Source organism: Akebia trifoliata, chromosome 14 (genome assembly GCF_017979445.1).
Source record: "Akebia trifoliata isolate Shusen 1 chromosome 14, ASM1797944v1, whole genome shotgun sequence".
NCBI lineage: Eukaryota > Viridiplantae > Streptophyta > Magnoliopsida > Ranunculales > Lardizabalaceae > Akebia > Akebia trifoliata.
The window spans coordinates 18867399-18891274 of NC_141388.1; the positions used below are offsets into that span (position 1 = coordinate 18867399).

A 23876-nucleotide genomic window follows, 5' to 3' on the forward strand; every position below is an offset into this window, starting at 1 on the left:
ACCTCCTAAAGGTTTACCTCTAAGTCCCACTTTTAGAACTTTTTCAAAATTTTACTATTTAATTTTTCTTAAGATACGAATAAAAAACTTGAGGTTTTACATTCTCCCCCCCTTAATAAAAATTTCATCATCGAAATTAAGATAATACCTTAGTTTTGGAATAGTTCTAAATATTTAACTTGCATTTCTGACTCCTTTTTTTAAGTAGCTTCTTCAACATTGTGGTATCTCCAGAATACCTTGACTAGAGGGATAGACTTGGATCTCAGTTGCTTTACTTTCTTGTCAAGTATCTGTATCGCACCTTCCTCATAGGACACATCTTCGTCTACTACTAACTCCCGTAAATCAACCACATGTAAAGGATCTGACAAATACTTCTTCAGCATGGACATATGGAACACGTTGTGAACCTGCTCAAGTTGCGGTGGTAAAATCAATCTGTATGCCACTGGTCCTATCTGTTAAACTATTCAAATGGTCCCACAAAACGCGACTTTAATTTATCCTTCATACTAAATCTGGAGATTCCTCTTCTGGGCAATACTTTCAAAAATACTTTATCCCCAAGTTGAAATTCTAAAGATCTGCACCGCTTATCTGCATAGCTTTTCTGTCTACTTTGAGGAGCGGTTTTTAATCTGTCCTGTATGATGCGTACTGCCTCAGTAGTTTCCTCAACAATCTTGGGTCCCAACGCTGTGGCATCTCCTATTTTTGCCCAACATAATCGTGATCGACACAGTAAATGAGAACTCCACTAACGGTAAATGACACTTCCAACCTCTTCCAAAATCTAAAACACATGCCTGCAACATGTCTTCTAAAATCTGAATAACTTGCTCAGATTGTCCATCTGACTGTGGATGAAAAATCGTATTGAAATTGAACTGAGTACCTATGGCTTTGTGTAAACTCTCCCATAATCGGGAAGTAAATCTGGGATCCCTGTTTGACACGATGAAAACTGGCACTTCATGCAGTCGAACTATCTCAGCTATGTATATCTGACTCAGTTTATCAAAGCCAAATGAGACTCGAATCAGAATGAAGTGTGCCGATTTCGTTAGTCGGTCAACAATCACACATATGGCGTCTGACTTATCACTGGCTTTTGGCAACCCTACTACAAAATCTATAGTCACATGCTCCCATTTCCATTCTGCTATGGGTAATGGCTGGAGTAAGCCTACGGGATTTCGATGTTCGGCCTTGACCTGTTGACATGTCAGGTATCTACTTACATATTCTGTGATTACCTTCTTCATACCCGAAAATTAAAAATTTCTTCTCAGATCTCTATACATCTTCGTACCTCCTGGGTGAATAGAATATCATGAACATTGTGCCTCACCTAGTATATCGGATCTCAACTATGAGTCCTGAGGTATCCATATCTTGCCTCTGAATCTGAGAACCTCATCTGATCCTTTCGACCAATCTAGGTCAATCAGGTCTCTAGCTCTCAGTTCATATTCTTCCACATCTTCATCTACTTTCTCGACTTTCCTAACTCGTGCTATCAGCACATTTTCAATCCTCAATGTACCCATATATATGTGCGGTCTATACCTTTCTTTCGAAGTCCCAAACACAGTTTCTGTGGCTTATTCAAACAATTGCCATTCTTTTATCATCATATAAGCTATAGTGTTCGACTCAACGTGTCGACAATTACATTGGCCTTTCTCGGGTGATACTCAAGGGTAAAATCGTAATCCTTGATGTATTCCATCCAACATCATTATCTCATATTTAATTCTCATTGTGAGAATATGTACTTGAGACTCTTATGATCGGAGAATACTTCAAACTTCTCTCCGTATAAATAATGTCTCCAAATGCGTAGTGCGAACACTATCGCAACCAACTCAAGATCGTGAATATGATAGTTCTTCTCATGATTCTTTAGTTTTCTAGACGCATATGCCACTACCTTCCCAAATTACATCAATACAGCTCCCAAACCAATCCTAGATGCATCAGTAAAGATTGTCAAGCCCTCACCTGGAATTGGAGATACTAGTATTAGAACGATCATCAATCTTGTCTTCAACTCTTGAAATGCAGTTTCGCAATTGTCATCCCACTCAAATAGAACATTTTTTCTGAGTTAGTCTCGTCAACGGTGCTGCAAGAGTGGAGAATTTCTTAATAAGTCTTCTATAATATCCTGCCATTATAAGGAAACTTCTATTATCTGTCACTGTCTTTGGTTGTTTCTACGATAGTACGACTTCAACTTTAGAAGGGTCTACTACTATCCCTTCACTTGACATTACGTGTGGAGTTTTACATGTGATATATTACGAATGTAGAAAATTGGGATATAAAGGAGAGCAATATTCAGGTCGATGTCAACCGATTAAGGATGGGTGGCTAAAAAAGATGCTAGACAAACCAATTCAAGGAACAGTAAGGCCAACAGATTTCAATAAAGTTCATAACATACTCGTGCCATCCCAAACAGACAAGACTAGCGATCAAAAGTGAGAAATGGAACAAGACTTACCACAATTGCAAGGTACATCACTAAATCAAAGAAATAATAGAGCACTAGACTTATTCGCAAGAGACAAATACTATTCCACCTCAGGAACCACTATCACAGGTCGTGCCTTTGAAGAATGAGAGAATTCCCTAGCTCAAAAGATAGGTAAATCCAAGAATGTGATTATAGAATTTTCAACGATTATGTCCATCGAGATTTAGGGGTTTTTCTGATTTGGTTGAGGGCAATGAGTGGGGTTTGAAGACCTAAGAGATTTTGAGTGTCATGTAGTACTCGAGAGATCAGTGGGTGGCGGTGACTACATTCCAGTTGGATGGGGATGCTAGTCATTAGTAACATTTTGCAAAGAATGTATTGGGAGATGGATCATTTGAGTGGGTAGATTTCAAGAGGATGTTTGTTGATAATTTATATCCGAGATTGCTCAAGAAATCAAGTACTAAGAGTTTTTGAGATTAGTGCAAGGTAACCTATCGATTACAGAATATGATATGATATTCACTAGGTTGTCACGATATGTGCTCTAGCTTATCTCGACAGATCTACAGATGGTCATAGATTCTTTAGAGGACTATAACCCTACCTAAGAGTCAGGAGGTCGATGATTGAGACTACCAATTATAGAGATACGATGAATCGAGTTTAGAGGGTAGAACGAGGGGAGATGGAGTTACAAACCTCCAGGGGGTAAATTAGTTTATTTTAGATTTCTTTTCTTCCCATATCAGATTTGACCAAGCGGTCGATGTAGTCAAGGCCAATCTCTCCTGGATCAATATATCCATAGTATAGAACTCTTCCACTATCGAGTTGTAGAGTTCTCTCATCACTAAGTTATAGAGTAGTTGGAGCTCCAATGATGCCAACAAGGCCAAAGGAACCAACAAGGCAGGTTTAGAGCATGTAGGCTCCAGTTTATCAACTGGCTACTCCATAGAAACCTACAAAGAAAAGATCGTTTGTATGTTACACGTGTGATCAGGTGGGACATATTAGGAAAGAGTGCCTTCTATCATAGAAGCGAGCAAGAGTTGTGACCCAAGAGAATGTACCTATATCTGACGAAGTTTTGGAAGGTATGATTTTTAGTATCTGTAGACACCCCATTTTTGCATCCGCCTGATTAATCAACTCGTCAACCCGATCGCAAGGATTCCCAATGATGGATGTGTATTCCGTTGCTTTACTTTGTTACCAGATTTATTTCAGAAATCCGAATGAGGTATCTCGAACTGACAAAACCTTAGAAACCACGCTACGCTAGGAAAATACGACCCAAAAAACATAGAAATCATCATTTTGCAAACCAAAAAGAAGCTTCACGATAAAAATCACTAAAAATGATTAAATTACCAAAATACCCCTAACCTCAAAACAACCCTAGAGTCTACGTTACGCTTAGGAAAACTCTTTCGAACACATAAAATAACAAATCGGAACCAAATAGATCATTTCACCAATTTTAACAGAATTTGACAAAATTACGAAAATGCCCTTCATAAAGTTCACAATCATTTCACATAAAAATTTTCATAAAGGATACAAACCAACATTTCCATTGAATTCCTTACGAAAAACTGATTCTAAAACATCCTAAAACATCAAAAACTGACTTAAAACGTGAAAAATCCTCTCCGGGGGCAAAACGATAATTTCACAATTTTCATGATAAAAAATTCCGAAATTAATGAATAAAATATGAAATAATTAAATTTAAACATTAATGAAATTAATTTAAAAATTTGAACCTAAAAAATCGATCAATCGGGCTCTCAGGCAAAATTGTTGAGGGTTCGTGAGATATTTCTTTAAGGACCCCTCCATTTGGGGGTCCAAAGAATTAAAGAAATAATGGAGGGGGGTTCTCCAAAAACCAAAAGTAAATCAAGCAAGACTGAAGTCAAGGTATTAAAGTCAATCGAGTGAGACTACAGTCAAAATTAAAGTCAATTAAGCAAGACTGAAGTCAAGATATTAAAAGTCAATCCATTAAGACTAAAGTCAAAACATTAAAAGTCAATCAAATAAGACCAAAAGTCATAATAGAATTATAATTGATTAATAACTCTATCTAATAGAGTTCTAACTTAAAAACAATTCTACCTAAAACAATGTGAATTAAAACACAATTCTACTTAAAACAATTCTAATTAAAACACAATTCTACCAAAAACAATTTTAACTAAAACACAACTCTAATTAAAAGAGATATAATTAAACACTAACTCTATCCAAATTAACCCCTAAAAACATCTATAAATAGAGGTGCTCACACCCTATTTTCGTATCAAATTATAAACCCTAGGAGAAGTAGGTCTAGAAGCTCCCATAGCCCCCCATAAACCCTAGTTTTGGAGCCCCAACTCCTTAGCTAACATCCCTCCTTCAATTTTAGTCTAGAAAACGCCTAAAAGCCCTCCAAAAACACCCTCAAATCCACAACAAACTTGAAGAGTTCAGATCCAAAAGCAAGGAGATACCTCGGTATAGGAGATCCGAAGTCAAATCCGGAAACAGAACGAAGCAAGGGAGCACGGTACAAGGAACCCTTTTTGTCAGATCTGAGGGAGTAAAGTCCTTGCATCGGAAAGGTATTTTTTTTATTTTCTATTTTTATCTAGATTTTAGCAATGTAATTTACTTGGGACTTTAGTAGAGACCGGCTTTGGCCGGGCGGGGTTGGTGCCTAACACCTTCCAACCCCGTAACTTGATCCCCGAATTCAGATTTTTTATGGTAGATTAGTTCTTTTTATCCATTTTAGAGTCAGTATGGTTCCTAGACCACAAATAACTAGGTGGCGACTCTCAAACCTCAAGGGTCAAAAGCGGATCCGCGCACCCCGCGGATCGAGGGTGCTTTCAGTGGCGACTCCGCTGGGGACATTGAGGATCAAACTTGAAAAACCCCAAGTATGGGAACATTGCCAATGACCTAGTTTTTTTTTCTAGTTTTAGTTGATTCTATTTAATTGTTAGTTAGTTAATTCTTATTGTTCGTTTATCTGATTTTTTTTGTTTTTTTCATATTGGTGGGTTTAACCATTAATTTCAGGTCAATTTTGAATATGTTATTCCGGCATATTATTCTTATATAATTCAATTGAGAGTCACTTGGGGTGACTTTAGATAATACCAAGTTTCAACGGATACTTGGTTGAGGGTGGAATAATGATTGTTGAGGATGAAATAATGAAACAAAGGATTCTTTTTACTTTTTATTTTAAGGTATGGCGATTCATTGGTGATGACAAAAGATTTTTTAAAAAAAGGAAACATGTTCGATATCTAATTTGTTTTTAATTAGTTGTTTTTCATTTTTTTTTATTTTTTATTTTTATTTCTTTTTAGATGTGTTATAGGGAAGAGATGCTGCCCCTTGACAGCACATAATTTTTTTTTTTTTAAAAAAAAAAAAAAAAAAAAAATTTTTTTTTTGGAAGTTTCTGCCAACAGCAGCCTCCAATGGTGCGCCCCAAGTAAAGCGATGTGAGCTTTGTCAATAATTTGCATTGGGGTGCCATGAGCAAAATCTTTTTTTTTATTTTTTTATCCTCTCCTTTAAAAAGAAGTCGTCTTCCTCATGAGATCAGTCTCGACAGAGACTCAAGAATTCTGCTGATCAGAGGTTCCGAACCTTAGATTTTGGGTTAATGAATCTCAATCGACGAAGAAATAGTTGCTGGGATTTATTCTAATCATGTTGCTTCTCGATCATACGTTTGTTGTTTAGGCGCTGTTTGATCTCGACTTTGAGTGCGATGTTCTTCGTGGAGATGAGATCAATTTTCGATTCTTGTTGGTTTTCTCTATCTTTCGAATTAAAAACTCAGAGAGACATTTTCCGAGAGAATTTTTTCATCTCAATTTAAGACAGCCCGTTGGAGAGAATTTTACTAATTAAAAAAAAAAAAACTGTTTATTTTCTTCTCTCTAACGCACCAGTATGACAGAAGAGTCACCTGTTTCGTTTCGATTGTTGCTCTCGGTTCTGAGTAACCAAGAACGATTAGTGGCCCAACATCGAGTTGGTAACAGTGGCCCTGTTGTTTTAAAACAGCACCTAAGGATGATCTCGACGCTGGTATACCGTTATAGGCTGATCTCGACGATTAGCCTGCTGTTCTAGGCTGATCTCGACGATTAGCCTGCTGTTATGGGTTGACCTCGACGTTAACCTTCTGATCTTGACGACTAACCTCCTGATCTCGACGACTAACCTGCTGTCATAGGTTGATCTCGACGATAAGCTGCTGTTGATCTCGACATGTGTTGGATGAATTCGATCATTGGCAGCGGCATATAATTTGTTTCCCAAAATTATTTTGGTTTTTTTAAGATCAATTTGTTTTCTAAAAAGAGAGGAAATTAATTTGTTTCTAAAAAAGAAAAAAATCAAAATAAAAAAATTGGAAGGAAGTTAAAAAAAAAAACAGCAAAATCATCTTTTTGAATATTGTTAAACAGCAACACATGTTCAAGTTTTTCTGTTTTTCTGAATTTCTTTTGGGTTAGACTCGGTTTTAAAAGAAAAATAATGATAAAAAAATAAAAATAAAACCATCCTCTTTATTTCATTGATCATTATTATACACTTAATTCAAAACCCTTAGAAATTTCGAATTATTTCGGGTCGTCCCAAAACACCCTTGATTGGACTATAAAATTTATCAAAATATTGCGATGATCGGGATTATAAACTACCATGATTGGTATATGAAGGTGATGTGCATGCTTATTTCCATGGTTCGGACCATATTATTAATTCATGATAATTGCCTATTTAATGTGCCATAATATCATTGGGAATGCATGTTTGATGTTGGTCATAATGTTGATCATGATTAAATGTTTATGTGATTGGAATGATGCTTATATCCATATAATTCATGTTCTAATTGGTTTGATTGGGCCATGGGCCCATTTGTTTGGAAAAGGCCCCGGGCACACCCCACCTTGCTTTGCACACACCACATGCACGTTTACCGTTTTACTCACTTACACGTCCCATTTAGCCAACGTGGCACTAGTGCGTGGCCCGGTCTCTTCGGAGATGCGACGTCATTCATGAAACCCACAACTCCAGTCACGTACCTTAGGGTATATCGAACTGGGGCATCAATACCGTCTGATCAGGTGATTCTGAGAGACATATTGATGCACCCATGCTGGGGTGACCTGAGCCTTTGTCCTATTGTAAGCCACACAGTCACATGTCCCGATTGCCAACGTAGTACTAGTACGTGGTCGGTCCTCTCGTGGGATGCCAAACCATTTATGAAAGCTACAACTCTTGACTCGTACCCGTAGGTATAAAAGGTAATCTAAGTATATCAATTGCACTTCTTGGTCAAAACCGGTGCCTAAGCAAGATCTTGCCCCGCTGTACCCTACTGTACGAGGGGGATAGACTACGTCTATTCTAGACGAGAGGTATTTAAGTGGGCCCTTGCTCAGCATTGTGCGCCACCTCTCAATTGGAGATCAAACTGGCTGTTTTTGGCTTCAGAGAAGTGAATTGAGGTTTTAGATTATCACCTATACGGTATATCAAACCAAGTCACCACGTATCGAAAGGTATATAGGTGTGCTTGGGCAAGGGTGGCTAGATAAAAATGCATTGCACGTAGTAAGCCTAGAGTCTAGAAACCTTCCCCATAGGTCACGACTCGAACTTATCGTGGGTGTTCCCGGGTTGTTTATTGAATGAATGCCTGTTGTTGGATGAATGTATGTGAGTGATGTGAATGATGAGATCAAAGTGTATGATTGTCCTCAAGGATCAAAGAAATTTTATTTTTGAAAATTAAAACGGGTGCACCGACCCAGTAAATAATCCATTCTTTTACAATAATGACCCAGTCCATCCCGATCCAACAATCATGATGGACCGGGCCAGTTAAATGGAAATCGAATTTTCAAAGAAGAAAAAGAAAGTATTTTCTAGGACAAAATGTTTCCCAAAAGAAGTGTTTTCCAGAAAAAGTGTTATTCTCTAGAAAAAATGTTTTCTAAGAAAAAAATGTTTTCTAGAAATATTTTCCAAGAGAAAATGTTTTCCAAATAAAAATTATTTTTCAAAGAAAAAAATGTTTTCCAGAAGAAAATGTTTTCCAAAAGAAAAGAAAATGAAGGAAAAATGATTTACAAAAGATATATATTTGCATGAAAAATTATTGAAATATGTTTGAAGTTATTATTCAATGAAAACATTATTTGTCAATATTTTTCTTCTGAATAATCATTAAATGGATGAACTTTTTAATGGATTGGTGCAAAAAATTCAATAAAATCTCAAGGTTCATTTAAAATGTTATCAAGGGGGTGACACTGAAATTGGTTAAATTCACTTTCAAAGAGGTTTAAGGGTTATCATTGTATCTAAGCTCAATCGTCCATCGTCAAGATAAGGTTGTAAATCCGGTTAGTTAGAATAAACGTCAATATCAAGTCAACAGTCAGAAATGACCTCAAAATTTCTCAACATCATCCAGTTATTCTTTGAAAATCATAGTGCTTCAATCCTACCGGTTGTAAGCAATGTCTCAGTTCTCATCAGGCCCGTTTTGGGTAGTCTTGAGTTTTCATGAGTCATTTGGGTTAGCTCGAGTCCTTTTTTCTAGCAAGATCATGTCTTCCTTAGATTGAGTCTACTCTTTCTTATTGAGTCAAGTTAGTTCGTCGAGTCTATAGAGGTGTTTATCGTCCCTTCTGAATTTGATTGGATAAAGGAAATTTTTGAATACCTCGAGTGCATTAACGAATTAACTACTGATCTGGCTTCAAGGATAGATTTTTCTCCTGAACAAGAAGATAAGAGTCGGGCTCAAGAGAGTAAAGGTCATTGACCTCGGAACATAATTAAATTCCTAAAGAGATTTAAATAGAAACCATCTTATCTCTAGAGGAACACAAGGGGATAATGAATTTTCTCAGAAATTTCAAAAGACTTGTTCGTGTGATCATATGAGGGTATGTTAGGTACAAGCTTGAGTCTTGTTCGACATGGACTAGATACTCGTCTATATCAATGGAATCAAAGAAGATTTTATAAAATGTATCAGCACTATCCTTACTACATCTTGAGTTTCAAATCACATATTATCAGTCGATATGGGGGTACCTTTTGAACTGATCTCTGATAATGGGTCGTACTTCAAAGCATAAATCATTACTCTATATTTAAAGTTGAAGATCCGGAAGCACAAATCATCCCCCTACCGTCCTCAGATCAATGGAACGGTTGAAGCAGTTAGTAAGAGTTTCAAGACTATCATCAGGAAAATGTGTCAATCACATCGAGATTGGTCAGAAAAATTATCATTCACACTATGGACATATCGAACTTCAATTCGATCCTCTAGTGGAGCTACTCCCTACTCCTTAATGTATGGCATGGAAGCAGTCTTGCCAGTTGAAATGGAAATTTCGTCTCTCAGGGTCTTGTTGAAAAATCATTTGTTAGAAACAGATTGAGTTCGTCAACAGTATGAAGAAATAAACTTGATCGAAGAAAATGAGTTAAAGCCCTATACCATATGCAAGCTTATCTAAGAAAAGTCACCCGTTGCATTTGACAAAAAGGTCAAAGCTCATCATTTACAAGTCAAGGATTTAACTATCAGACTTCAAAGAAAATTAAACACTCCTCCTCGACTATAGGAGAAAGTCTGAACCCAATTGGAGAAATTCATTCATTAAGGAAATACTATCTGGAAAAGTCGTCAGACTTCAAGATCATGATGGAGGTGAACTACCAGAACCAACCAACCTTGACCAGATCAAGCGGTACTACATTTAAGGAGGCCATCTTTGGCCGGATCAATCCTCATATTACCCAGTTACCCTGTTCAACATATCCTTTCTCAACCCTTTGTAGCCTTTTCAAAAAAAAAAAAAATGAATGATGCCTTTTTTCTTTCTCAGCCCGATCACCTAACCTAGGGGAGGGAAGCTTCGAACTACGTCTTGGTCTGATCCCAAAATTTTGGGGTACGTAGGCAACCTGAGAAGTTACTTCAGGCCCGACCACATCAAAATAAAAAAATCTATTTCCCCACACAAAAAATAAAAAAAAAATCAAAAAATAAAAATTCAAAAGAGAAAGAAATATCATCCAAAATGGGGAAGAAAATTCAAGAAAAAAGTTTAAATGAAATGTCACACAAGGGGCATTTGGGTTTTTGAGCCTCAAGATTCCTTTCTTTTTATACCCAATCCTAAGCTTACCCATGAAAGTCCTCCTAAGTACCGTGCGAGAAGTCAAGAAAGATAGCAAAGCATGATCAGACAGCAACTCCAGAAGTTCAGAAGGGAAGAAGAAGAAAAAAATTTGCTAAGTTGAAAACCCAAAAAGGGCGGCTTAGGCAAAAATTAAGGTAAGCTCGCAAGGTTGAAAATCTGAAAGGACGACCTTGGCAACAATTAGAGCAAAGAAAAAAGAAAAAATTGTAAGCTAGCTAGATCGAAAACCTGAAAAGGCGATCTAGAAAAAAGCTAGAGCAAGCTCGCTAGATTGAAAACCTAAAAAGGCGATCTAGGCAAAAGTTAGAGCAACAAAGAAAAACAGAAGAAAATCCCAAGCTAAGAGCAGTCCGAGCTGAAACATCAGAAGTCCGATTAACCAAGTTCAATACTTAGCTTAAGTCAGGCATAGACTCAGAAGCCACAAGTATCTTGTCTATGATCGATCTGAAAATGTTTACTTCCCCAAGTGAACCAAGGGAGAAAAGGGTGAATTCTATGATGAGTCCCAAAAGGAAATAATTTTGTACTCTTGAGCCTGACTCAAAACCTTTAATAAAATTAATCAAAATTAAAAAGTTGAGTCTTTATTGCGCTTGTGGTAATCAATTATTTCAAACCTTCATACAAGGGGCATTTTCTTTCTTTTTTTAATGTAACTTTTCCCCCTTATACTAGGGGCATTTTTTTATGATGTGTTCAATTATTTTCAAGGCCATGGTCATTGTCAAACTAGAGGCATATTGCTTTTGAACAATGTTAATCCTAAAAAATAATGAGAACCCCAAATTTAAGGTAACCCTCTTGATAACAGTTTTTCAAAAAACTCTTGAGCTTCGAAAGAAATAAAAATTCAGGTTTTAAAACTTTTTGATAAATCCTTGAGGTTCAAACAAAAGCATTTCGGATCTCACATAGGAGATATAACATTCTTCCAGTCTCTAGATTCTTTTCCAGATTCAATCATTCTTGGAATCAATCATTTCTCTTCCAGATTCATTATCTTCCAGATTTATTTGTTCTCCGGTTCGTTCTAATCAGTTTTCTCCAAAATTTATTCATTCCTCTACCAATTTTGCTCAGTTGCCACCAAGGGTTATCTTGGATTTTGCTCAGTTTCCGCCAAGGATTATCTTGGATTTTGCTCAGTTGCCGCCAAGGGTTTTCTTGGAATTATGCTCAGATACCGCCGAGGGTTTTCTCGGAACTATGCTCAGATGCCGCCAAGGGTTTTCTTGGAATTATGCTCAGATGCCGCCGAGGGTTTTCTCGGAACTATGCTCAGATGCCGCCAAGGGTTTTCTTGGAATTATGCTCAGATACCGCCGAGGGTTTTCTCGGAACTATGCTCAGATACCGCCGAGGGTTTTCTCGGAATTATGCTCAGATACCGCCGAGGGTTTTCTCGGAACTATGCTCAGATACCGCCGAGGGTTATCTTGGAACTATGCTCAGATACCGCCGAGGGTTTTTCTCAAAATTATACTCAGATACCGCCGAGGGTTTTCTCGGAACTATGCTCAGATACCGCCGAGGGTTTTCTCGGAACTATGCTCAGATACCGCCGAGGGTTTTCTCGGAATTATGCTCAGATACCGCCGAGGGTTTTCTCGGAACTATGCTCAGATACCGCCGAGGGTTTTCTCGGAATTATGCTCAGATGCCGCCGAGGGTTTTCTCGGAACTATGCTCAGTTACCACCGAGGGTTTTCTCGGAACTATGCTCAGATACCGCCGAGGGTTTTCTCGGAACTATGCTCAGTTTATGCTCAGATTATATTCAAATTATGCTCAGTTTATATTCAAATTATGCTTAGTTTATACTCAGATTATGCTAAATTTATGCTCAGGTTTTACTCAGTTTCACACAGTGCACACACTTGCACATTTGCATTTTTTAGTCAGGGAGAATTCTCTAAAATTCAAGGATCTGACACCGTCAGTGAGAGTTTGCGCTCAAGGACCTGACAACCTATTGATTCGGGGAGAGCTTTACCCTCAAGGATCCGAACACCCTGACGAATTGCTAAATCAGGCTGCAAAATGAACTGTCACTAGCTTTGGCATTCAGATATCGCACTATCTACCAAAATAGATTTGCTATCTAGTTTGCTTCAACCCTCTGCCAAAGAGGGGCATCTGTAGACACCCCATTTTTGCATCCGCCTGATTAATCAACTCGTCAACCCGATCGCAAGGATTCCCAATGATGGATGTGTATTCCGTTGCTTTACTTTGTTACCAGATTTGTTTCAGAAATCCGAATGAGGTATCTCGAACTGACAAAACCTTAGAAACCACGCTACGCTAGGAAAATACGACCCAAAAAACATAGAAATCATCATCTTGCAAACCAAAAAGAAGCTTCACGATAAAAATCACTAAAAATCATTAAATTACCAAAATACCCCTAACCTCAAAACAACCCTAGAGTCTACGTTACGCTTAGGAAAACTCTCTCGAACACATAAAATAATAAATCGGAACCAAATAGATCATTTCACCAATTTTAACAGAATTTGACAAAATTACGAAAATGCCCTTCATAAAGTTCACAATCATTTCACATAACAATTTTCATAAAGGATACAAACCAACATTTCCATTGAATTCCTTACGAAAAACTGATTCTAAAACATCCTAAAACATCAAAAACTGACTTAAAACGTGAAAAGTCCTCTCCGGGGGCAAAACGATAATTTCACAATTTTCATGATAAAAAATTCCGAAATTAATGAATAAAATATGAAATAATTAAATTTAAACATTAATGAAATTAATTTAAAAATTTGAACCTAAAAAATCGATCAATCGGGCTCTCAGGCAAAATTGTTGAGGGTTCGTGAGATATTTCTTTAAGGACCCCTCCATTTGGGGGTCCAAAGAATTAAAGAAATAATGGAGGGGGGTTCTCCAAAAACCAAAAGTAAATCAAGCAAGACTGAAGTCAAGGTATTAAAGTCAATCGAGTGAGACTACAGTCAAAATTAAAGTCAATTAAGCAAGACTGAAGTCAAGATATTAAAAGTCAATCCATTAAGACTAAAGTCAAAACATTAAAAGTCAATCAAATAAGACCAAAAGTCATAATAGAATTATAATTGATTAATAACTCTATCTAATAGAGTTCTAACTTAAAAACAATTCTACCTAAAACAATTTGAATTAAAACACAATTCTACTTAAAACAATTCTAATTAAAACACAATTCTACCAAAAACAATTTTAACTAAAACACAACTCTAATTAAAAGAGATATAATTAAACACTAACTCTATCCAAATTAACCCCTAAAAACATCTATAAATAGAGGTGCTCACACCCTATTTTCGTATCAAATTATAAACCCTAGGAGAAGTAGGTCTAGAAGCTCCCATAGCCCCCCATAAACCCTAGTTTTGGAGCCCCAACTCCTTAGCTAACATCCCTCCTTCAATTTTAGTCTAGAAAACGCCTAAAAGCCCTCCAAAAATACCCTCAAATCCGCAACAAACTTGAAGAGTTCAGATCCAAAAGCAAGGAGATACCTCGGTATAGGAGATCCGAAGTCAAATCCGAAAACAGAACGAAGCAAGGGAGCACGGTACAAGGAACCCTTTTTGTCAGATCTGAGGGAGTAAAGTCCTTGCATCGGAAAGGTATTTTTTTTATTTTCTATTTTTATCTAGATTTTAGCAATGTAATTTACTTGGGACTTTAGTAGAGACCGGCTTTGGCCGGGCGGGGTTGGTGCCTAACACCTTCCAACCCCGTAACTTGATCCCCGAATTCAGATTTTTTATGGTAGATTAGTTCTTTTTATCCATTTTAGAGTCAGTATGGTTCCTAGACCACAAATAACTAGGTGGCGACTCCCAAACCTCAAGGGTCAAAAGCGGATCCGCGCACCCCGCGGATCGAGGGCGCTTTCAGTATCATATTAAAAATTGGAGTTCTGTTCAATACTGATTCCTCTACATTATATAATTCTGCTGAGATTTTGTACACGTGCTAGAGTTAAAAACTACTGACATGGGTCGAGTGATCTTCACTATAGGGAGACTATGATTGATAAAAAGTTATTGAGGTAGTATGGACAAAGAATGTTGATGAAATAGGCACGGTAAGGTAGAGTAGAAAATGAAATATTATGTTGAATATGCAGATAGTGATGTATTGGGAATATAGATTTTATTGCAGTTTGTGAATTTAGTATTAATAGATATTTATATTGTAGTAGGGATATATTAAGTGTGGATGTTGTGTATTATTTTATTAAGAAGTATTAAATTATGTACAAATAATAGTGGTGTATTTGCGGTAAGTCTATGCATTGAGGACTAATAGTCATGATAAGTACAAGTAAAACATAATAGACGGTGTAATTGGTAAGAGAAATAAAGATAAAGAATAGAGAAGATGTGAAAGGATTGTTGTTGATAGATATTGGTGGGGAAGTAAGATAATGTGAGTTGATTATTATCTTAGGATTATACAAATGATGGATTAGTTGAAATATGAGAGTAATTTGGAGTGATTAATTGATGGATGTATTGGGTTGATGAAAAATAGGTGACATAAGATTTGCTAGAACCAAAAGTAAATGATAATTGAGGGTATGTATTCTTTATTATACATGTTGTGTGGTGACGACGAAGTTTGATAATGTATAATTTCAATTTCGAGGAAGAAATTTTTATTAAGGGGGAGAATGTAAATCTCGAATTTTTGATTTGTATCTCGAAGAAAATAAATAGTAAAATTTTGAGAAAATCCTAAAAGTGAGACTTAGGAAAAAATTGTAGGATTTTATTTTGATCATTTTTAATGAAATCTGACCTTACCATTGTATTCAAAATGATCAAAAAACATATTTTATCCTGTAAGCACACTCAAATACGAGTCCAAACATAAAAGTTGTAAAATCCTCGATTATCAAGTCAAACCAAGCTAAAATAATGACTTTTTGTTAGAGTAAGAATTGTCAATATTCGATCATACCATTGTGTTCGTAACGAAAGATTATAAATAATGGACTATTTACTTGTCATTTTTGGAGTCCAAAAAGTCGAATTATCGTCAAAAATGAAAATGATGTTAATTTTAAGGTCCCATTGGGTCGAAAAAATTAAAATTTTTAGAGACATAATTGGTAAAATTTGACCACACCATTAGATCTAAAACAAAATATTAGATAAAATAGAGTATTCATTCGTCACTTTTGGAGTCCAGCTGGTCAAGTTATTGTTGAACGAAATAATAGGCAAAATACGCTTTTGTCCCGCATTTATATAAATAAATTTTTTAATCCAAAACACTATTCATTATCATCTCATTTCGTCCAAAACCAACCAGATTTAAAAAAAAAATTAATTTTTTCTCAATTTTCTAACTCAGATTTACCGCAAACGGTCCGTTTTCGACCTCCGACGCAAAAGGAAAAAATATTTGCAGCCTCGACATCTACAAAACCTACCCAATATCTTTTCGTTTCATCTTCTTTTTCATTTTGTATCATAAAAAAATAGCCGTATGTGATATGGGAGTTTCGTACCTTCGACCCTTGATTTCATCTGTTTCGGGGCCTAACCGTCCTCCGTCACAGAAGGGAGAAAAGACGACGATATCGAGATCTTCAAAATCACCGAGCTAGATTTAAAAATCAGTCACCTCAAAATTCGTTCTATCTCGATTTTCGTGCACGTATTTTTATTCTTTCAATTTCTATTAGTAATCGTAGATTGTGAAAATTGCATTTAGGATTTTATTAAAAATTTGTGATGTGTTTCCAAAAATATAGAATTCAATTGATTAGTTTAAATTTACGTCAGAATTTTCATATTTGATATGTTTAATTGTATTTTATAATAAATTATACGTAGATAGGATATTTCATCGGGTTATTTTCGTCAACGAGGTCTTGTGAACCTCTCGGATCCCATTTTGATCTAAGTTTTGTATTTTTTCAATATTATTGAAAAAAATAAATTTCATAGTTGGAAAAATGATTTAATATTCCATGAACTCATATTGAGTTGATGAATATCAAAAAGTGAATATCTTGTTTGACATATTGAAAACTGAGAAAATTAAAAGAAAAAGGGAAAAGGGGATGAAATGGTAAAATGTAATAATCACACCCGAGAGATGATGTTTGCAGTTTACATTGTAATGATGTATGTAGGTTGGTAAAGAGATATCTAAGGATAATGATTGGTTGCATGTTTATTTAAATTCTTTATGCGCAGAGGCTATAAGTTCTGTTATTTATTTTAGGCCGGGTGACCACAATTGCATGGTAGGAAACTGGATATCCATTCTCAACCTTGTATTGTTAATTTCTCTTTTGCTTTCAAATGAAAATAATATATATATGTAGCTATTTTGTGAGCTGTTAAAAAGTTTGTGAATGCTTGAAGAGATAGTACGTCATATCATCCGGAGTGGTGTACTATCCTGGGATGTACGATAGGGACCACCAAGCTCATACGTGGTATGAGACACGTATGAGAGTGGAATCACAATTAGAATCTGGGTTATTCCTCTTTATCTTTACCAATGAACTTGTAATGTAAAGATGGTCGTATACGAATAGTTTGTATATTTGAGAATCACATGCACGTCTGATAGGCATAGACGAAGATGATTAGTTAGTGATCACTAACAATCTATAGTAGTCGAATGTTCTGACACATTGAAAAGAGATCCATTGCTTATGGTCACGTCGAACGGTCAACCTAAGCCGGATAAATGGTCCTACAAGTGTGCTAAACAACGACTAGTCACAAAATCAAGAACTAAGACTTTATTATGAAACATCATGTCCCGACTAAGAGCGATCCAGTCATAAATCTCAGCTCTCTAATTATTCTATTCCACTATTGTGTATTATGCATCTGTTGCCTTATTTAGATATATAAAATGAAATGCATGTTTAATGTTTTCATTTGGTCAATTAGATTTGTATAAAAAGAAAATGCTATAGTGAGTACGGTTGATTGATGTAATGTGAGTTTTAAAATGTTTAATTGCTCATCCCTGGCTATATGTTGCAGTTAATCATAGTTTCTTCTGTAAAATTTTACATATTTTAATGATTTAGTATGTTAATTCGTTTATGTTAGAAGAGGTTATTGGCAGAAATTGTTTACTTCTTTACTGGTTAACTATTGTTACTCACCCTTTCCTTCTTCATTTTTTATTTTAGATTCAAAGCTTGGTGAGGCAAGTATAGAGCACAAGTGAAAATCATCTGGTGGGTCAAATAGACAATTAGAATCCGTTACCTGGTGAGTATTGGGGTTATACTCAATTTTTCCAAGAGTATTATAGATTTGTGATGAGCGTTAGGACTTTTGTTAGAGTGAGAAATTTTTGTATAATCCTGTATATAAATTTCTTCTTCCGCACTTTGATCTATCGTATATTATTAGATGTATATAGGCTTTCGTTAGTATTATATTTTGTATGTATATATGAAAGATAATGTATGTCGTTTATTAGGTGTAGGTTGATCACCTTAGAATAGTAACACAAACAGAGGAGACCATACCAAAATTTCGAGGTGCCACCTAGTGCCTCGAGATCTGACATGGGCTTTGTGTTAGTGTTTGGCGAGGTGCCATAGGAGAATAATTCTTTTTGCCATTTGCTGAAAAGTGAACCTTTGAAGGATCTGAGGGGAGTCCCCAAGATGTGATAGTGAAGGTCAAGTCTTGTTTCTTCTGATGGTCCAAGTTATATTCAGAAAGGTAGTTTTGTTTTGGGCTTTGTTGGCCTTTCTTTCGATTTTTTTTCTTTCTTCTTTTGTATTCTTTAGGGGTGCTCATCTCGATCTCCTTCCTTTTTAGCTATATATATATAGGGAGGGGTTCGACGGACGTTTTGGAAAACGTCTAAGAAAATCATGTTTCTCATACGTTGGATGGAGAGAAACGGACGGGGGAGATGGAGAGAAACGTCACTTCAATGAAAGAAACAAAATTTCTTTATTTTTCAAAAAACTCCCTCGACTTTTCTCTCGTTTCTCTTTGTTTTTTTTTTTTTTTTTTTAATTTTAACAAAACCTCCCCTCTGTTTCATTGAAACTCGACAGAAATCATACAAACCCATCTTTCCTCGGAGAGCCCAAACAATCGGCAAGTTTCACTTAGAAAGGTCAAGCTTTCGTTTCGAGAATCTTCCCAGAATCATGGTGAGATTACTACTGAATCCATTCGAAGACGGTGCAAAGAATCATCAGATGAGGAGAATCATAGTGGTGATGATAAAGGAGGTGATAAAGGAGAGGTCTTGGGATGCTGTTCAAATGCTTCGTTTCGGAGTAGTTCAAGCTTCTTGAAGACTAAGACCTTGAAATCGAGGTTAATGGACCCTCCACCAGACGAACAATATAAGAAATCAGGAAAAACAGTGAAATCAGGGCAATTGAAATCTGGTATGTTGGGTAGAATAAACGATGAAGATGAAGAGGATCCTTTCGCCGTAGAGGACATCCCACCAAAATTCAAGAAAGGAAATTTCAGTTTGTTAACAATCGTTCAATGGTTGAGTCTCATTTTAATTGTGGCAGCTTTCGTTTGCAGTCTTTCGATACCTTACTTTGCCAAGAAGAAGCTATGGGATTTCCCTCTATGGAAATGGGAGCTCTTAGTTCTTGTTTTGATCTGTGGGAGGTTGGTCTCTGGTTGGGGAATTCGAATTGTAGTCTTCTTTATAGAACGTAATTTCCTTCTTCGAAAATGGGTTTTATATTTCGTTTATGGTGTTAGGAAAGCAGTTCAGAATTGTTTATGGTTGGGTCTAGTTTTGATTACTTGGCATTTTATGTTCGACAAGAAAGTTGAACGAGAGGTCAATAACAAGATCCTTCCTTATGTTACCAAGATTTTGATATGTCTCTTGTTGGGTACATTGTTATGGCTTGTGAAGGCTCTTCTTGTTAAGGTCCTGGCATCATGCTTTCATGTGAGTGCCTACTTTGATCGAATTTAGGAGTCCTTGTTTAATCAATATGTGATTGAGACACTCTCGGGAATGCCATTGATTGAGATAGAGAACACTCAAGAAGAGGAGGAGAAGGTCATGGTTGACGTTCAGAACCTTCAGAACGCGGGTGCTAAAATGCATGCGGACCTCAAGGCCACGGCTTTCCCTACTATGAAGAGTGGAAGGGTAATAGGCAGCGGGGGACTTCAACGAAGCCCTCGGGTTGTAAAGAGTTTCAGGACTTCTGGGGCAATTTCTAAGCAACAGAGAGGAGAGATGGGTTTGTATGGTTTCTGTCGAGTTTCAATAAAACAGAGGGGAGAGGGGAGAGGGGAGAGGTTTTGTTATAATAAAAAAAAACAAATAGAAACGAGGGAAAAGTCGAGGGAGTTTTGTGAAAAATAAAGAAATTTGTTTCTTTCATTGAAGTGACGTTTCTCCCCATCTCCCCCGTCCGTTTCTCTCCATCCAATGTATGAGAAACGTGGTTTTCTTAGACGTTTTCCAAAACGTCCGTCGAACCACTCCCATATATATATATTCAGAATTCAAGGTGATTTTCTTCGAGAATATTACATTTAAGTGGGGACATTCTTTGAGGAGGTTTTGATGTAATTGCCTTACTCAAACCATGTGGAGCTCTATAACTGTGTTTGCTTTTGTTTGTTTTTGTTCCCTTTCAATTTTTCATTGAAAACAATGGGATTGTTTTGCTAATACCTAATTGTCTTAGTTGGTGGTATGCATTTACTACTTAAGTTATTCAAGAGCACTTTAAGAGTTGGGATTTTTTATATTGAACACTATGGATGTGTGTATTTTATGGAAACAGTAGGGGATCAAGTAACAACCAACATATGTGACATGCTTGTAGGTTTTGTAGTAGTGAAGTATTCAACCATTGTATGAAAATGTGTCAAAATCTATTGTTTTTTGTTTTTGTTTTTTTATGGCTGTTTAGTTGATAACAGACATGTGTTCATCACTTATGGGAATAATAGATGTATCAAAGAACCAATTTAGTTTTTTATATTAGAATCAACCATTGAGGCAATCTTTTCACTGTGAACTCAACCGCTCTGGTTGGGTGTTTATTGTCTTTCCCACATAAAATGGTTTAGTGGTCTATTGTTTGGATTGTAAAGTTTTGACAGATTTCTACTTCAGTTATGAAATTAACCTGGTTTTAATCCTAGGTGGCAGGGTGACTGGTCAAGCTAACTAGAGTAGTTCTGCTTTTAAAACATTGATTGTTACAACATTAGCAAAAAAAAACGAAATGCACAATTTTTCATGACTACCATGGATTTTTTTTTAACAAAACACTTTTCATTCCTTCAATGGTGATTATGTTTTCATGACTCCTTCAGAATCACCTAAATTATAAATTTTCATGTGCCTTTTTTATTAAATCAGATTTCAGTGTCATCATCATCAGTATCATTAGATCAACGTTAGTTGTACTTCACCATGGCTATTATAGGTTTTCTGGAAGGTTATATTTGTAGTGGGAATTAAAAGCTTTTATTGGTCTACATATGATAGTATCTTGGTTGTGGGAGTTATATCCAAACCCTTTTTTTTTTATAGTTTTTCTATTATTCACTAGTTGCAGTTAGTTTAATTTAGTAGTAAATAAAACATAACTTGTTGCATATGATTTTCAACAATTATTATATAAAACATAATTATCTGGACAAATAATTATTTTTTTTTGTTGTACTTAATTTTTGCAGATGGAACCTAGACAAAGTTCATCTGGTGAGAGGATAAAGTCGAAAAGAAAAAGAGGCCGCACTTAATGCCTCTCATTATAGAATCTAAAGCTAGGAGAAATGTTTGAAATAATATGAGATAGCCATGGACAACCTGCAGGGAAACATGTGTCTAAGCTCCAAAGATACTTGGGTATATTGGCCCGTGATGACTATATGTTTCCCCTTGACATCCTTGATTGGTATGCAATGCCAGAATCAGCGAATGAAAATGTATGACAAACAACATTGGTATAAATTAATTATAAAATAATATTAGATAATTTATGAGTTTAGCATTAAACAATTTTGACCCCATAATTTTCAATTGATTATTGATATAGGTCAAATTTGATATCTCGTCGACACTTAAACAAGTTGTGTTACAATCTATCGGCAAGAAGTGGAGGGATTATAAATCTAAGTTGAAAATCAAGTTCTATGATAAATACAAAGATGATACAACCCGATATGCTAATCATTCATCTAATGTTTTGGAGGCTCAATGGTATGCTTTCATGGCCTTTTAGAATTTGGAGGAGGGGCAGGTATATTTTATGTTTGGAATTTATATATATTGATTTATGAAAAATTGCAAACAAATTATAAGGTACTCTATATCTCATATATTTAACTTCTCATAAATTATTTAATGTACAGTCTCGAAGTCATAGTAATAAAACAAATCGTGTTCAACAGACAATGACCCCTATGATTAGGACGAAGAGTATAACTTGTATTAGATATGATGGGGTATATATATATTTATTATGTTATCTATCAATTTCGTGCCCAATTATTTATATTATAAACTAATTTTGTTGTTATTGTCTTAATGTGTGTGCACATAGAAATTAAAGAGTTCAACGAATACTGAGCCAATTCGAGCATCCTTATTTCTCATGACATACAAGCCTAATGATTTGGCCACGGTGGAGAAGATTGTAAGTTTATTTTTACAATAATTTTCATTAAACATTAACCAATTATGGTAATATTTGAATTTGAAGATACTAAGAATTTTTTAAATATTTTGCAGGACAAGATAAAATAACTTTTGAGTTTATTACCAAAAGGCGCTCAAGATATTATAGGTTGAAATAATGTATTATCTCAGGTCTTGGGTCCTAATAGACATGGTCGTGTTTGTGCTGTCGACTTAGGACCGACTTCTCGCAAATTATTTGCATCATCTTCCAAAAATTCCTCTAGCGATTCTAATGAGGTACATAGGTTGAAGGATAAATTAGAGTCTTTGGAGCAACAACAGATCATGAGAGATGTTGAAGTGGAAAGACTCAAGGAATTGATTATTACCCTAATGAGAAAAGTAAATTCTTACTAATAATTAAATATGTTGTATTTTAAAATATTTTATTAATAAATAAATATTGATTGATATGACTAATTTGATTAATGTATATGAATTGTAGGTTGATGAGCAGCACAATTAGCCCAACAATAATCAGTGCCCACAACAACAACCAGGATAGATAGTTTTTGTTTTTTGAGTGATAAACATGGATTTATAAGCATTGAATCTTAACTCAATCGACTTATTATTTTGTTATACTTATTTCTTAACTAATTTAACTTATTAAGTAATTGTGTTTAATTAATATGCTGTATAAAAATAGGTATTTAATTACAAATAATTTTAAAATAAAAGAAATTAAAAAATAAAAAAATCTTATTAGCGGCGGTCATTACCGCCACTGTAGGCATTTAAATCGCATTTATAGCTACGGTAACAAAAACTAATTAGTGATAGCCACTATTGCCACTATAGGTCTCATTTCTATCTATATATTTTGTAATAGAATCAATTAGTGGCGGTTTTTAACTGCCACTATAGGCTTTTTAGTTACGTCACTTGGCCATTGCTTTTGATATAGCGGCGGTAGTTTTGATATTTGCGGCGGTTTTTTACTCCCGTTAAAAACCTAAAATTTTGTAGTTAAGTCAGTTTGAAGGTGGGTTCGTGGGATCATTAACACTCCATAAACCTTGCCAACTTATCTATGGTGTCACTTTCAATAAGGATCAACCAATTTAATAGAACTTATTTCTTTGGATAAATTATTGTTTCGTGTGCTGAATATGGCAAAATTCTGATTCTGGTACACTATTCATTTAAATTCCCAAAACATATTTCCCAAAAAGATCATCCATTTTATAATAAGCGATCTCGCTGATAAAATACTTGTGATCTTGACATTAAAAGTATAAAACATGTTTTCCACCGAAATCATCGCTTTTATAATCGGTGTTCTTGTTGATAAAATACATGCGATCTTGCTATTAAAAATATCGAGGATATTTAACTTTAAAATTACTTGTGAGCTCGATCGTAATTTATCAGTGAGATCACTGATTATAAAACTGATGATCTCATTGAAA

General features: G+C 35.6%; 1 protein-coding gene and 1 pseudogene across 1 annotated transcript; one reads left to right on the forward strand and one right to left on the reverse strand.

Moving 5' to 3' along the window:
* Positions 1–200: 200 nt before the first annotated feature.
* LOC147386503 (uncharacterized) lies at positions 201–1553 on the reverse strand. Its single transcript, XM_086424555.1, has 5 exons — positions 1419–1553; positions 1316–1318; positions 899–1217; positions 560–711; positions 201–413 (listed from the first exon to the last, which is right to left on the reverse strand). Exons 1-5 carry the CDS (start codon positions 1551–1553, stop codon positions 201–203), a joined length of 822 nt encoding a protein of 273 aa, XP_086280681.1.
* A 943-nt stretch (positions 1554–2496) lies between these two features.
* Positions 2497–22930, forward strand: LOC147386504 (mechanosensitive ion channel protein 8-like; annotated as a pseudogene).
* Positions 22931–23876: the final 946 nt, after the last annotated feature.